We start from the raw sequence: 16826 nt of genomic DNA on the forward strand, positions 1-16826 counted from the left end.
AACCGTGTTCGTTATAGAGAGAGTCTACTCTAATTTATTTGGGAAATAAAACACAATTTAAGTTTGAAATTTAATTTAGTTGACGTTTCGACTTCCAATTCGGAAATCGTTATCAAAATAACGGTCATCTAATTAAATATATCTAACAATATATTAGAGAATGTATTTGAAAACGAAACCTCAAAATAAAAAAATATAAAATAAAAATGTATACTATTTTTATTCAGTTGCAATGCGAAGGCAAAACAATCTTACTTTTCAATTAGAATACGGAGTGCAGTCCAGTCCCTTGAATCGCGATTTTCGGCTCTTATTGGAGCCTTCATCGGAAGGAACGTAGGCACTGTTCTCCATATTTTAACTGATTCGTATCGAGAGGTTTTCCCACCCATTGCAACTGAAGTGACGATAGTAGGTGGCTAGCGCCATCTGGCATTGAAAGACGAAGTAGTTTTCAATCCTAATAGTAAATTATTAATATTGAAAATATTAAAAATATTACTAAAATATTTTTAAATTGAAAACTTATTGGTACACTTTCCTGGTGATACCTCCAAGACTTCTACAATTTGCAAGTCAAATGGATGCTGCAGTGAAGACGAGAGGGAAGGAATTCTACACTATGCAATTCACATCCCTCGTCTGCAGCTGGTAAAGTTCCAACGGAAAAATGCACCTAGTTACTCTACGGAGTAATACGACTATAAAATAAAATAAAAATGTATACCATTTTTATTCAGTTGCAATGCGAAGGCAAAACAATCTTACTTTTCAATTAGAATACGGAGTGCAGTCCAGTCCCTTGAATCGCGATTTTCGGCTCTTATTGGAGCCTTCATCGGAAGGAACGTAGGCACTGTTCTCCATATTTTAACTGATTCGTATCGAGAGGTATAAAGTATAATTTTTATTACAATTCTTCTTCTTCTGGTAGCACTACAACCCGAGGTGGGTATTGGCTGACTGCACAACTCGCCTCTATCCCGAACGGTCGTCCATGATAGTTGGGTCACTGGGTGGCTTCATTATTCTTAAATCTGACCATATATTGGCTCTCCATCGCATTCGTGGGCGTCCTAAGGGCCTTCTTCCTGTGGGAGCTTCCTCCCAGATCAGTTTGGTAAGGCGGTTATTAGGGAGTCTATGGACATGGCCAGCCCATCTTAGACGCTGAGATTTAATTTCTTGGACTATGTCACTCGCCCTGTATATCCCATTCCACGAATATACGACCCTCTTGGATTATCGCGACAACGAATATTTTATTGTGCAAAATATGAAGAACGAAAGTAAATTGCAAATTATATTGTTGTTTATTGGAGTAATTATTAGAGCAAAATACTTTCGTACTTCTTATGTTGCACACTAAAATATTCGTGGAATACACCATACATCTGCTTGACCTCAGCATTTGTTCTCATTCGGTATTGGTTGCTATTAGGGTCGTTATAAAGTCCACAGATTCTTCTGAGGATTTTTTCAATTATTTTTAGTTTATTCCCAATATAAAATATTCAAAATAAAACATGCCAATAGTTTCAGAACCAGTATAATTACCTAAGTAGCACAATAAAACATTTTAGTTTTATTTAAGGTTTATAAAGGTTTTATTGTTTTATTGTGGTAAATAAGAAGATAATGGTTTTAAAGTTACCTTGTAGATATACTGTCAGAACTTTAAACCTGTTAAGCGTTTGTCACTAGTTTTAAAGTATCTAATAAGAGTATCAACTAAGACTAATTAATCTTAATAGATAATTTTTCTTATTGTAGTTTTAAAATGGTCTATTCTCAGTTCACTTTAGAACTAATCAGTTTTATGAAGGACTTCCGGATTGTTTGGTTTTATTAGATTCTAGTTTGTGACCTTTTAGTTGTATTGCAGTTTTAAAGATTCTCCTAATATGACTAATGAAATCTATTATTAAAACTACTTGATCTCAAGACTATTATGTTAGTAAATCATATGCCTTAAAACTATTTTTTTAATTTTCTTTAAAGTTGCTAAAGCAATTATTAGACAATAATATTAAAACCAAACGCTCTTAACTGAATCAATTTGGTTATCGTAAAGACTAAACTATGCTTCTTGTTAGAAACAATAAAACTAAACTCATCCCCTCTTCTTTCATGTCCAAAATGGTCGGCCATTTGTTTATGAGCGAAACAGTGGTGTAGTGTGTTGTAAAATGTGGAAGTGCAGTTAGTATGGAAGAAATAAGTCGCAAGTACTTAAAATATAAACGAACTGGTCATTACGGCTTATTTTTCAAAGAATACAACACACACAGCACTACGACTCCTCGATTTTAAGATTAGATTCACAGTAAAACCGAGTGTCATTATTGACAGCAGCATTAAAACTAAACGGTTTTAATTCCAAGGCAACCTTGCTTTTATGTAGGATATATGCTCTTGGAAAGGTATAAAATAAAACCATTTGATTTTAACAATTCTCTGTCGATAGACTAAATAGTTGTATTTGGTTTTCGGCCATATTGCTTTCTGCAGATGCTGAAAGCCATGATAGATTACGATATAAGGCTTACAAAAAATTATAAATAAGCTACTTAAAGACATAAATTCGATTTATTTTAACATGAAAACATTAAAATTGTAGATAAAATTATTTTTCTTTGAAATTAATATTTTTCGGATTTAAATTGTTTTATTATTATTTTTAATCGCCAAAAGTCAGAAATTTTAGGCGCGTGAGTTATTTAATTTATTTTTAAATTTATTTTTGTTAACATTATCAATAAAGTTGGGTGCGCAAGTGTTTTTCTACCTTGACAGTCCGAAATAACCAAGTACTTTTTATTATTTTTTGGTTACAAATACATGTCATAACACATACACATACATGTAAAAATTTGTCGGCCTATATGGAGTATATGGGTTTAAAGAATCATTTAATATGGTAAATTGTCTTTAAAATTCTTCATTTAAGAAACCATTTTAAGTTTGCTATAAAACTGCCTGCACTTAAAGTGTCTTTTAATATCGGTTTAAAAGCACCTTCACAGCAGTTTAAAACCAGTTGCTTAAGAAAACAAAGTTTTAAGAAGGTTTTTATTTTTGGTTTTATTGACCTCTTTCAGTGTGGGCCCTTTTATGCTGAAAGCGATTTTGCAACCTTAAGGTTTACTTAAAAACCAATTGGTTTTAATTTTACTTTTATTCTACAGTTTTAAAGCATCCTTAAAAGACTTAATAAATCCGTTCGGTGCTACTTGGGTAATAATGATAGGAGAGCCCAAGCGGGGATTTTGCGCGTTACTCGAGCGCTTCATAAAATCACATGGGGAGCAACCTGGTACCCTGTAAATGTACCCATACCATATATGGACTCTTAATAAAGGGGCGTTCATTGGGGACAGTCCGTAAAAAAATCTATCCTTAGAAACACTCAAGTGCGTCAGATTAAGACAATGTAATTTAAGTACATGACATGAAGAACAGTGTATATTTTAAAAAAACTGACGATTTGAGAGGAGCGTGAAAAAAACTGAAAAATAGGTGTTCAATATTTTTCAAAAATCTATCGAATGATACCAAACACGACCCTCTAAGGAGGAGGGATGGGGTTACTTTAAAAACTTAAATAGGAACACCCATTTTTTATTGCAGATTTGGATTCCTCGCGTACCTAAAAATAAGGGACTTTTATTCGAGACATTTTTTCGAATTATGAATAGATGACGCTATAATCAGAAAAAACGATTTTTGAAAATTTATACCTGCTCGCCCCCACTAAAATTGAAAATTTAACTTAACTATTTTTGGTTTTCGGACCTAATCTTCACAACCCCGTAGGTCCCCATGACACTTTAGTAACTGCAAATTTAGCATCCAAGACTCCCCTACTATAATGTTTAGTTGTTTACCTTTTTTTGTTTTAAATAAAATATACCACCACTTTAGATCAAGAGAATAGTATTACACCATTACAAATCAAAGCATTATGTTTTAGCTACGATATATTGATATTGTATTGCAACCAATGTTTGATCAATAATGCGCCCATATTTCCTAAAACGTTAGAGATTTTGTTTCATTACGAGGAATGTATGAAGCATAACTTAAGGCTAATTCTCACGGTTCGATTTTAGTTGATCAACTTTAGTGGATAAATTGAAATCGAATGATAATTACCTGTGAGAACATAATATTATGTTTCAATTTTAATCGATCAACTTTTGTTGATTCGACAAAAGATTGATCCAGTCAAACGTTATCGTTCAACTTCACATTTTTCAGATAAGTTGAATCACTTTTGAAGCGTATGAACATTTGTTGGTCGACTTGAATCACTATTATCTCGTCAGTTTGCGTAAAAATTTATCTTTCAAATCAACAAAATGAGTTTAAAGTGGTCAGAGAGTGTTATATTCATATTCAGATTTTTATATCCTTCTCTATCTTCCAAAGCAACATGTAAATTCGGCGCATGACACATACAAATTTGAGGCATACACATTTCAGTACTGTTTATTTTGCCGCATACCGTATTATAGGGGGAAGGCGCAAAATCTTGGTCCAATGCTATTTACATGCATTCATTTTTTTCGAATCCTGAGAAAACTAATAAATACTTTTGAATAATTTAAACGCAAAATCAAGGATTACATTATTACCGAGGGCCGAAAGTCCCTGAAAACTTCTGTAATGTTTATTTTAATAAGTTACAGGGGTGAAAAAAAAGGGAAAATTTAGTGTGATTTTTAATGTCAAATATTTCATTTAAAAGAAACTTTTTGTTTATTCTAAGGGATTTTCGGCCCTTGGTAATAATGCAATCCTTCATTAGCGTTTAAATTTTTCAAAAATATTTATTAGTTTTGTCAGGATTCGAAAAAGATGAATGCATTTAAATAACATTGGACCAAGATTTTGTGCCTACCCCCTTAAGGGAGGTATGGTTTGAAATCAACATTTCAGGAATATTTTTGTTAATTTCTTTTAAACTGTGGTAGAATTATTTTATTTTTAAATTAAATAAATATATTCAGTACAAATCAAAGAATATTCAAAAAAATATTTTAAGGAAAATATTCAAAAATGAGACAATGGTGACAAATTTTTACACTTTAAAAACAAAAAAAGTCAAAAAGATTAAATTAGATTATTAGTTTCCCGAGTTTGAATAGCGTCTATGACTTAAAATGTTTTTTTTTTATTATAAATAAACACAATTCTTAATTTTGATTCATTACTTGCAGATATAAAAGGAAAAATTGACAGAAAATCGCTTCTGAGAATATTAAAACGGCTAGTGGCCGAAGGCTATATCAAAATATATAAGGTAACACTAAACAATACCACAATTACCAAAACCGTCAACTTCATCTGTCATCCGACCATCAATTACGATTGCGACGATATCCAAACGGCTTGTCAACAAATTAAGTGGAAAAACTTTCTTAGTGTTGCCAAGAAAAACGTGAAACCGCATGTTCCATCTCTGCAAAAAAAGATTGAGGAAAAATTCTCATCATCTCCTTTTTCGAAAACGGACGTCATGAATAGTATCAACGAAATGAAACTACTAAATAAGACCATGATAAAAGAACTTAACCGGAAATTTAACAATAAGATAGGGAGAGTGTATGGAGCTAAACCAAAGTTTACAAGGTATAGTATAAAGATATATTTTCATCTCGTTTTTCAGCTTTTTCCCTAGAGAAGAATAAAGATTCCTTAATACTCCTACAAAAGAGTAAATGAATTAAAAGTGTATAAACATTTTCAATTTCTTTGCAACACGAAAATGCAGCAGCTGCATAATACTCTGGTTAAATCGGAGAGTGCAGGAAGAGTCTATACCGGTTTTCGGAAGTCTTTTCCCCTTATCTCTGATAACCCCCAGATATTCCCCATGATTTCCCGCTCTGATAACTTACTTTGTTTTTCGGTAGATGGCTCTAGTTCATCCGTGACATTTCTTTCTTTGCAATTCGGAAAGGCCCAAAGTGTGATACCTGGGCCCTGATTCTAAATCAAATTTCGACCAAAAACAAGTCGCTTTCAATATGACGACGGTTGAAATGCGATTGTGCGAGCCTTGTGGATTTTAGTTGAACTAACGAAGTGACGTCATGAATAGCGACTATCGAAATTAATAGCGACTTTAAAAAGGGTGTTGATATTATAATTTCGACTGTCGAAATTATTTGACACGGAGATGAATGAATGGCCAAAAGCGAGGTTAGGTTTAGTTTAGATGTGTTTTGTTTATTTCTTGCAAGGAAAACTAAAGCAAAAGGTATTATAATATAGCTGGGTTTAATTGAAATTTGCTTGTTTTGAGGAATTAGATAGAATAGTATTAAATTAGAAATATAATAATTGAGAATGTCCACAACATGAATCATCAACTCAATGAAAGATGTAAGGTAATAATCTGGGAAAATTAGTAAAAAACAAGGAAAATTAATTACCAGCTATTTTATTGCTGGACATGCTGAAATCAAATCTTAAGGTTTCCTATATTAGTAATATAGCTGTGCAAAGTCCACAGAAAGTGTGCTATTTTGTTTATAAACAAATTAGCGCTCCGAAATCTTTTTTTATATTATTGCTCTATAACTCCGAAAATTTTAACTTTAAACCTAAACACTCACATAAAAATTGACAGTAATTTAATTCTGCACATTGATAATTTATTCCAATTTCCTTCGACGGAAATTTTCCTCGGAAAATTCGGGTTTTCCAAACAAAATCTTTAATTTTCAACTAAAATTTGAGGGAAGTAATTATTTATCAATAATTAAATAATTTGGTGACAGTGACATAAATCTTTTTTGTTATGAGTGTCTTGAAGATATGAAAATTTGTATGTACAAAGAGGACCGGAATTAAAAGGTATCTAATGGTTCAAAGATTAAAATCCTGTTTATAACTCGGTCGCAAATGCCGGTCAAATTTGACCGGCTATACCTGGAATCAGTCCTCGCAATTCAATTTGTTTTTCTTCGAAAAGGACACAGAAGCCGTGCCCTTTTCAACAGCGTTAACTTAATTTAATTTAATCTAATATTTTTTGAGGGGTTCTATTTGTTTATAAGCCAAAAAATTGATTCTTTATAACATTCCTGAGACCGCTCAAATGGTCCAATTTCAATCCTGTAAGGTACGTTGAATAGGTATAGTACTTTTTTATACGAAAATCATAGTTATTCTGGTGTATCATAATCTTGCTGGTTATTATTTCGACCGAAATTTTTTAATTAACATTTTAATTATTGCTAAACTATTGGTTAGATTGTCGCCGGTCTCCTGATATACAGAGAGGGGCTAAATTATGGAATAAATTAATTTTCTCTAAAATGGACGATTTTAGAGAAAAATCCCGAAACAGGTCGATTTTTATTTTTAAATTAAATTTCTTGGCATATATTTCAAACTAGTGACGTCATCCATCCGAGCGTGATGACGTAATCGATTATTTTTTTAAATAGGAATAGGAGTTCGTGTTGTAGCTCATTTACAAATGCGTTCAATTCTCTATTTAGTATTATAAATATTAATATCATTATTTATACAGGGAGGCCAAAAAATTTTTTGAATTAAATTAATTGACGCAAGAAGAAGAATGCATGTAATTTATTTAACTCAAAATACATTCTATTGCTGTCAGAAAATAGAAAAAATGTTTATTTTGCAAATAAACATTGCTTTTAGCTTAAATTAAATGTTCAAACTGCCAATAGGTAGGAGGGAGGCTGTTTGTGATTTAATTTAAGCGAAAAGAAATGTTTATTTGTGAAATAAACCTTTTTTTCTATTTTCTGAGAGCAGTACAATGTATTTTGAGTTAAATAAATTACATACATTCTTCTTTTTGCGCCAATTAATTTAATTCAAAAAATTTTTTTGGCAACCCTGTATAAATACCTAATGATATTAATGTTTATATTACTGAATAGAGAATTGAACGCCCTTTCAAATGACCTACCACACGACCCCTATTCCCATGAACAAAATTATCGATTACGTCATCACGCTCAGATGGATGACGTCACTAGTATGAAATATATGCCAAAAAATTGTAATTTAAAAATAAAAATCGACCTCTTTCGGGATTTTGCTCCAAAATCGTCCGTTTTAAAGAAATGAATTTATTCCATAATTTAGCCCCTCTGTATAATCTACTATAATAAATCTTTCATGTCATCAATTATTTAATTATTGATAAATAATTAGGTACTTCCCTAAAATTTTAATTGAAAATTGCAGATTTTTTGGGAAAACTCGGATTTTCTGAGTAAAATTTTTTTGAAGGAAATCGGAAAAAAAATAACTTTGTGCAGAACTAAATTAGGGTGAATTTTTATTTGAGTGTTTTTGGCTCAAAGGAAAAATTTTAGGAGTTACAGACCACTAATTAAAAAAAAAGAAGATTTAGGAGTGCTTATTTGTTTATAAATAAAATAACACACTTTCTGCGGACTTGTCATACCCCATATTACTAATATATGCAATCTTAAGATTCGATTTTAGCAATAAAATAGCTGGTAAATAATTTTTCCCAAAAATGGCATTTTTTCGATAATTTTCCCAGACTATTCTCGTTAACAAATTCCAATAAACCGGAGCGCCAACCCAAATTCTGAGCAGTCTCAACATGATAAGGTTAATATCCCCAGTTGTAACTAATATCGAAATGAATAAGAATCGCTATACTCTGCGGCTGTCATGGCGGTGTCGAAATGAAATTGCGACTGTCGAAATGAATTAGAATCAGGCCCCTGGAGAAATCGGAGAGAAGAGGATATGGAACTACTGATGAGGGGGAAAAGACCTCCGAAACCGATATAGACTCTTCCTGCACTCTCCGATTTAACCAGAGTATTATGGAGCTGCAGCATTTTCGTGTTGCAAAGAAATTGAAAATGTTTATACATTTTTAATTCATTTACTCTTTTGTAGGAGTATTAAGGAATCTTCCTTGTTGGAACTTTTACCACGCTGAGCAGATGAGTTGTGAAATATTTAAAATTCTCTCATCTTAATTTCCTCGGCATCATGTATGATTTATAATTTTTGAAAATCTCGGGAGGTTGTAACCAAAGAAAGTATTCCACCTGTTGTCAATCTGGTGGTATGGGAACGATATTTATTGTCGTTTTCTGTGCTACTTCGATTTATAACATACCCCAGGCTGTGGGTGAAAAAACGTGATATAATTCAGGAATTTTTGAAACCTATCAGGTGTTGTAAAGGGCGATGCCAGGAATAACTTCTACTAAAATGTAACCAAAAATATTGTGCGCTTTTCTTTTAATTGCGAGTTTCATTTGTTAAATTTGCAATTTTTATTGATTTTTAATTTTGTAGCTTAGGATATTGATTTTAGAGAAAAACTTTTTAATAGAAACTTGTAGTAAATTAAAAAACCTACAATTTGACCTATGGTAAGTTTAATTTCGTTAATTGGTTATTGCAAAACAGCCTGCGAAAGGTCCAAAATGGCCGTTTTTTACAATTGCATTATTTATTGTACAAATAATTTTTTTTTATTTTTTTAAAGCTTTAAAATGAATATCTTTCAATTCCAAACATAAAAAAAAATTGTAAAGCCAGATTAACGAATTTGTTGCTTAGATATTATAAATTGTTTATCCCAAGAGGTCAAATGTCGAAGGCTATAACTTTTTGAAAAAAAAATCGTAGAAAGCTAGTGAAACATCCACTCTCCTCCTAAAGAGTTATATTTTCGTATTCTGATGTAAATAAATGCGTAAAATATTTTTAAACCTCTAATTTTTGGATTTGAAAATAAGGGGGCAAATTTCGTTATAAACATTTAGAGCTGAAGCGGCCCTGTACATCCTATGAGTTTTTAACTTACATATTATTGTTGCTGAAGATGAAACGAAGATTTATAAAAAAAATAAAAAAATTCTACGACCAACTGAAGCCGAGATAATTTTTGGGTTTGGAAATAAGGGGGCAAATTTCGTTAAAAACATTTAGAGCTGAAGCGGCCCTGTATATTCTATGAGTTTCTAACTTACAGATTAGTGTTGCTAAAGACGAAACGAAGATTTATAAAAAAAAGAACAAAATTTTCTACAATTAACTGAAGCCGAGATAATTGTTTTTTTTTTTCTTAAATCATAGTGCCTTTATTTATAACAATTAAGAAATTATTTTACAGTCATTGACTAAAGAAAGACTTATATTATCTTAAAATAAAAATTATTGAAGATATTCTTCTTTAGCGACGAATCTATTGAGGGTAAAATTTGATTTACCACGCGCATGCGCACACCGACAGTATGGTATTAGTGGTTATACGGGCTCTGATTGGGTGTTGAAATTTTGAAATGATCTGTCAATAATTGTTCAATATGGAGATTATGGTAAACAAAAATATTGTATAATATTAGTTTTTATTGATGTGTGGACAGAAATAAAATAAAATTTATAATTATAGTGAGTTTTTAAATAGTTTTGAAAAGCCGCAGGTACGTAATTTTAAATGTTTCAGTTGGAAATACCTAATAGTTTCAATACCTATCTATTAGGAAAATGTAAACAAAATAATGTAGTTACCTATTAGTAGGCAATGCTTTAATTTACATAATCTGATTACGAACAAACTTTCTAAAAATCTTCATCTCATATATTGTTTTCTTACACTACACTTTGTTATATTTTATTTCGACAAAAATCAAACTAATGATTTTATTAAATTCATATAAATTTATGGTGTAAACCCTTAGTTTGTGTATATTCCCAAATGACGTACACGGGGATGTGGTCTAGTTTGAAATGCCGCGGCATGCCGTCAGCTTTCGTACAGCGCGGTAGAAGTGAAGTGAGTTCGAGCCCCAAGCAAGTTATTATTTTTTTATTTTTTTTTATAGATTTTATGATTGTAAGTACTATATTATTATATAATTTTTGAAGATATTCTTCTTTTTTGAAAGTGGTAGATAAGAAAGTTAGTTTGATTTTTAAATAAAATAAGTACAAATAACCTTTTAAGTATATTTACTTCGTTTAAATTACCTATAATAGAAGAATATCTTCTTTTGTGCGTACAAAGTACACACACATTCTTTTTTATAAAATATAATTATATTTAATTATTAAAAATTATTTTTTAAATCGGTGCTTTTGCAAGCGGCCGAATTTTGCAAATCGCCCGGCTCGCTTCAAATCCGCGCGCTCGGAAAATTTTTACGTACGTTGTATTAAATTTTGACAGAAATCAATTTAATAATATTACCATTATAATATACAGTCTATTTACCACTGTATTTGTTTTTCTTGATAAACTTTTATATGTGAAATCCAAAAAGAATAGTCACTACAAGAAGAAAAAGTTTTATATTGTATATTATAGTAAGAAGTAACATTATTATTATTATATTTATATAACAATGAAAAAATTAAAAATATAGTTATATATTTCATATATATGTATCATTTTTGTAATATTATTTCTTCAGAAATGGAATTTTACATATAAAAGTTTATCAAGAAAAACAAATACAGTGGTAAATAGACTGTATATTATAATGGTAATATTATTAAATTGTTTTCTGTCAAAATTTAATACAAGTTACGTAAAAATTTTCCGACCTCGCGGATTTGAAGCGAGCCGGGCGATTTGCAAAATTCGGCCGCTTGCAAAAGCACCGATTTTAAAAATAATTTTTAATAATTAAATGTAACTATATTTTATAATAATTTTTATCTTAAGATAATATAAGTCTTTCTTTAGTCAGTGACTGTAAAATAATTTCTTAATTGTTATAAATAAAGGCACTACGACTTAAGAAAAAAAAACAATTATCTCGGCTTCAGTTGGTTGTAGAAAATTTTTATTTTTTTATAAATCTTCGTTTTGTCTTCAGCAACAATAATCTGTAAGTTAGAAACTCATAGGATGTACAGAGCCGCTTCAGCTCTAATTGTTTATAACGAAATATGCCCCCTTATTTTCAAACCCAAAAATTATCTCGGCTTCAGTTGGTCGTAAAATTTTTTTATTTTTTTATAAATCTTCAGTACAGGGCCGCTTCAGCTCTAAATGTTTATAATTAAATTTGCCCCCTTATTTTCAAACCCAAAAATTAGAGGTTTAAAAATGTTTTACGCATTTATTTACATCACAGTATGAAAATATAACTCTTTAGAAGGAGATTAGATGTTTCACCAACTCTCTACGATTTTTTTTCAAAAAGTTATAGCCTTCGACATTTGACCTCTTGGGATAAACAATTTATAATATCTAAGCAACAAATTCGTTAATCTGGCTTTACAATTTTTGTTATGTATGGAATTGAAAGAACTTCATTTTAAAGCTTTAAAAAATAAAAAAAAATTATTTGTACAATAAATAATGCAATTGTAAAAAACGGCCATTTTGGACTTTTCGCAGGCTGTTTTGCAATAACCAATTAACGAAATTAAACTTACTATAGCTCAAATTGTAGGTTTTTTTAATTTACTACAAGTTTCTATTAAAAAGTTTTTCTCTAAAATCAATATCCTAAGCTACAAAATTAAAAATCAATAAAAATTGCAAATTTAACAAATGAAAATCGCAATTAAAAAAAAGCGCACAATATTTTTGGTTACATTTTAGTAGAAGTTATTCCTGGCATCGTCCTTTACAACACCTGATAGGTTTCAAAAATTCCTGAATTATATCCTGAAATCGACCTATTTTTCACCCACAGCCTGGGGTATTACTTTGCTTAGATTATTTTTGTTCACAGTCCAGACTAGACACCATAACATAAGACCGAGAACAGGTAGCAGCGAAATAGACAGATCCGCATTGCCAAATTTAGGTATTTGTTACATTTCCTAGGACCATAGGCGTAACCAGGGGGGGTTTTGGGTGTTGTAACCCCCCATTGGGATATACTTTGAGCTCTATACGCTTAACACCATAGCTCTCAGAGACCTTCTAGTAGTTGTAACCCCCCCCCTTTCAGGTAATTGTAACCCCCTCCTTAGGATCATCCTGGTTACGCCTATGCCTAGGACATTCTTCTAAAAGCCGCTCTGGCCTGCTGAATTCTGGATCTAATTTCACCGTGACTCCCTGCGTTACAATTTAACTGATATCTAAGGTAAACAATTTGATCAACTTGATTATTTTGATTATTTTTAGAATGAGAATTATGCACGAATTCCTGTTCTACGTGATTTACGATTGCCACCCCCCGTTAACGTACGAGAGACCCATGGAAAATGATCAGATCGAGACTCTTTTCAAAAGTTACCGAATAGGGATATCCGAAAAAGATTTGGAGGAACTACCGAAGATATACCGCCACGAAATTAGTTGGAAAATGTTTATACCGCCTCTTCCCGTCCATTCGGATTGGCCCGCCGGTTGGGCTTTGATGTGCGACATAATATTGAGGTTGCCTGTCTGTGTTCTCTTGAAGATCCACAGTTGTAGTTTCGAAGATAATGATTTGTTAGAGATGCTTAATCATCCGATAAAAAGGTAAGATTTATAGGGAAATTAAAAGATGTTTATTTACTACTTAAGGGAAAGTGGGGAAATGGTGCGCAGCGGGTAACGTGCGCTGCATTGTATTTCAAATTCTGTGGATGATTTTAAGAACTCAACAAGTCCTACACCTTTTGGATGATCTCGTGAACGGTTGACGCCATTATCTTCAGTCGAATGTTGCACGTGGACTAAGTGAGATCCGATTATTGAAAATCGCAAGAATTCTTTTAGTTTTTCTGCTCCAAAAGTTAAAACGCTAAGTTCGTAGGTTTTATTAAATTGCTTTGAGCTTACTATTGATTTAAATCATGTTGTTTTCCGTACATTTTGGTGCATCTGTTGGTTTATATAGTTTAGTATTTTTTGTGACGACGTTTGCTATTTAATGGGTAAAGGGGTTAATGGTGGGCAGGATTGCGCATGATTCCCCCACAAACAATGAAGTGGTAAATAATAAAATCACCATTTTCCTTTCCAGAGGCTACAAAACTACACTAGAAAATCTATGATTCTTACATATACTAACGAAGATTTACAAAATCCTCTGTATGCAATCAGAAATGCCAGCAAAAAAATAAGGGAAGCGATAAGAGCTTTCGACATTCAAAATCGACGTCAAGAAAAAGACGAACGGGTTTATGTACCTAGAGGAGCTACAAATGTAGGCTCTGTTTGTTGATAGTGGAAGATCTATCATGGCCGTTTATTGCATGAGTGCTGCAGAGAATTATATTCCACTCATGTTGATCTATCACGATTTAAACCAGAAATTAAAAGAAAATCTCGAACAATCGAAAAATCTTACAAGCTCACCAATGAAGATAAAATTGGAGAACGCCAAGGAAAAAAGATAATTAAGGGTTGTGAATCTAAAGAGAAAGGAGGAACAGAAAGCAGCAAGAAAGGCACTGTTCAAAAATGATTTTTTAAAAAATCGCTAGATATCTCGCTAGACACAAAAAAACTTGAAGGCAAACAAAACAAGAACATAGTGCAAAAGGAGCTAACACCTGAGTAGTCTGATGTAACAGACACTGATTTGTCAGATATTATCGATGAAGACAAATTATATGATATAAAATTAAGTTTCATTCCACCACCAGAAAACCAGCTGCACCTAGGGACGTGTTGTATTTGCTGGAAAACAGAAAAGAACAATATTTAAAGAATTTTATAAAAACATTATTCAGTGCGCACCATTTACCAATCCGTGCGCATGATTACCCTCATGGATGGGGAATCGTGCGCAAAGGCACTTCTTTCGTTTTTTAATATTCTGCTTTAGTACTTTGTATTTCTCTAAAACCTATTTTAAATATTAAAAGTAGAATAATTAGAGCTTACTGTAATATACTAGCCGTTATGATAGATTTAAAGAATTTACAACAGAATCGATTTCTGTTTAAGTGCGCACCATTCCCCCACTTTCCCTTACTGTACTTTTTCTAGTCTCTGGATCCGACTACAGGTTTTCTGCCCAGTATCGGGCTACGTCTACACCTTTTATATTTGCTAGCCATAAATCAACGAGGGTGCACTGTGATGGTCAAAGTCTGCATACTATCAAGTGCTCCACATTCTATATTTCTCCACATTCACAAAGTGCGTCGTTATCTGTCTTTATACCCCATTTAATGAGGTTCTGTTTTACAGGGGCAACGTTGGTGCGTATTCGGTTAAGTGTCCGCCAGGTTCTTTAGTCCAGGTTCATTCCATTAGGTGGTGTTCTTGGTGTAGAGGGAACAGTTCGGGTGGTTCTACACTGACGTTTCTCATAAATCTTTTCCTTGATTTAGGCCGGCTGGTTAACCCGTATAATTGGTGCCTTTCATCGAAAGTTTGCCTGAACTTCTCCGTATATTGTGAGGCGCATCTACGGTCTTCTAGTGATGCGATTCCAGCTGCCCGGTACAGTAGATATAGAGGGGTAGATTTTTTACAACCGGTATCTATTCTACATGTTTCATTTAATGCCGTGGTCACTTGTTGGGCGTGTATCTACCCCAGACAGATCAAGCATATTCCCCTGCTGAGAAACAACAGCATCAGCTGTTGACTTTAAATGGGTTTGCACCCCACTGCGACAAAATATCTTTACAAAAATTATCTCGACAAACTATTCAAAATTACAGCCGCAATCTTGGACCGCGTTTTCCGCGCGCTACTATTGCCTCTTAATAATATGTATTTCTTTCAGCAGCATGAATTACATGTTATGTTTTAATTTTTAGTTACCCTAATTCAATTTTCTTTTTAATTTCAAGACAACATTGACAAATTGTTACGTACTTATATGTAGGATTCGTTAAAGACAGTCGTAATAAAAGTCCGTGTGATGTTTAACAGTTTAAATTGATAAAATAGACAACTAAATTATAGATACTATTAAATTGACTAAATGTAAAATGATTGTGTAATTGCCACTAAAATTTTACGAGTTCTCACAAAAGAAAATGTCTTTGAAATAATCGCGTTTATCTACTTAATATATGACCGGCTTGTCAATATATAAGCACGTCTTAAACTTCGCGTCCTTTCGATTATAGCCAAATACAGCCTCTTTCATTCGAATCTCAAAATCGACTGACTCTCGCACCCCTACGCTAAATAAAAATCTCTTACATCTAATCTCCCTTTTCCGTTTTCCCCTGAGAACAAACCTATTAAAATTGGTTCAAAGTATGTACCGACCTTTTCCAATAAACGAAAACTATTAAAATTAGTCAAGGCGGCTACTTGTTTATCTTGCGTATTAGATAACTCCGATTCCAAATCCCCAAGCCCATCCGCACATGTGTTCGTATGCGTGAGACTCTTATTTCGTTTTCGTAATAATAATAATAATTAAGAAAAATTATATACAGGAGTCTTAAAATTAAGATAAAATATTTACAATTCTATAATATGTATATCAGTTCGGCACCTATTTTGACGTCATTCATTTTCTATAATTTACCGCTAGATAGCACTAAAATACATAAAAATTCGTATGGAAATCATTCTATCTACCTTAGTCATGGATATAGTTCTTCTCAAAGCCTTCTTCAGTGCTCCATTTCTTTGGAAATTAAAAAAAAAACAACATATCGCGTAAACCAGGTATCGATATATCCAGAAGACATTTTATACAAAAGTACGTAAAAACAAAGTTTTTTTTAAACCAACTTGCAATAAAATACCATTTAAATGTTCATAAAAAGCTCCCATTTGTCTAAACAACCCTGATAAAAGAATACGACAACCCGACTGAAAGAAGACTTTGATAAGAAACTAAAGACTGCTGACTTAAGCTACAAAAAAAATTATATTTTTATTATTCTTAGATTTTGACTACTTA

The 16826-nt window shown here is 32.2% G+C and overlaps 1 protein-coding gene across 1 annotated transcript in view; it reads left to right on the forward strand.

The window, feature by feature from the left end:
• LOC114328978 (general transcription factor 3C polypeptide 1) overlaps positions 1–16826 on the forward strand; it is a 148252-nt gene that overhangs the window by 65211 nt on the left and 66215 nt on the right. Inside the window, exons 9-10 of the mRNA XM_050647879.1 lie at positions 5223–5634; positions 13139–13480. Coding sequence (XP_050503836.1) covers positions 5223–5634; positions 13139–13480 — 754 coding nt within the window. The remainder of the gene's footprint in view (positions 1–5222; positions 5635–13138; positions 13481–16826) is intronic.

This window comes from Diabrotica virgifera, chromosome 3 (genome assembly GCF_917563875.1).
Source record: "Diabrotica virgifera virgifera chromosome 3, PGI_DIABVI_V3a".
Classification (NCBI taxonomy): Eukaryota; Metazoa; Arthropoda; class Insecta; order Coleoptera; family Chrysomelidae; genus Diabrotica; species Diabrotica virgifera.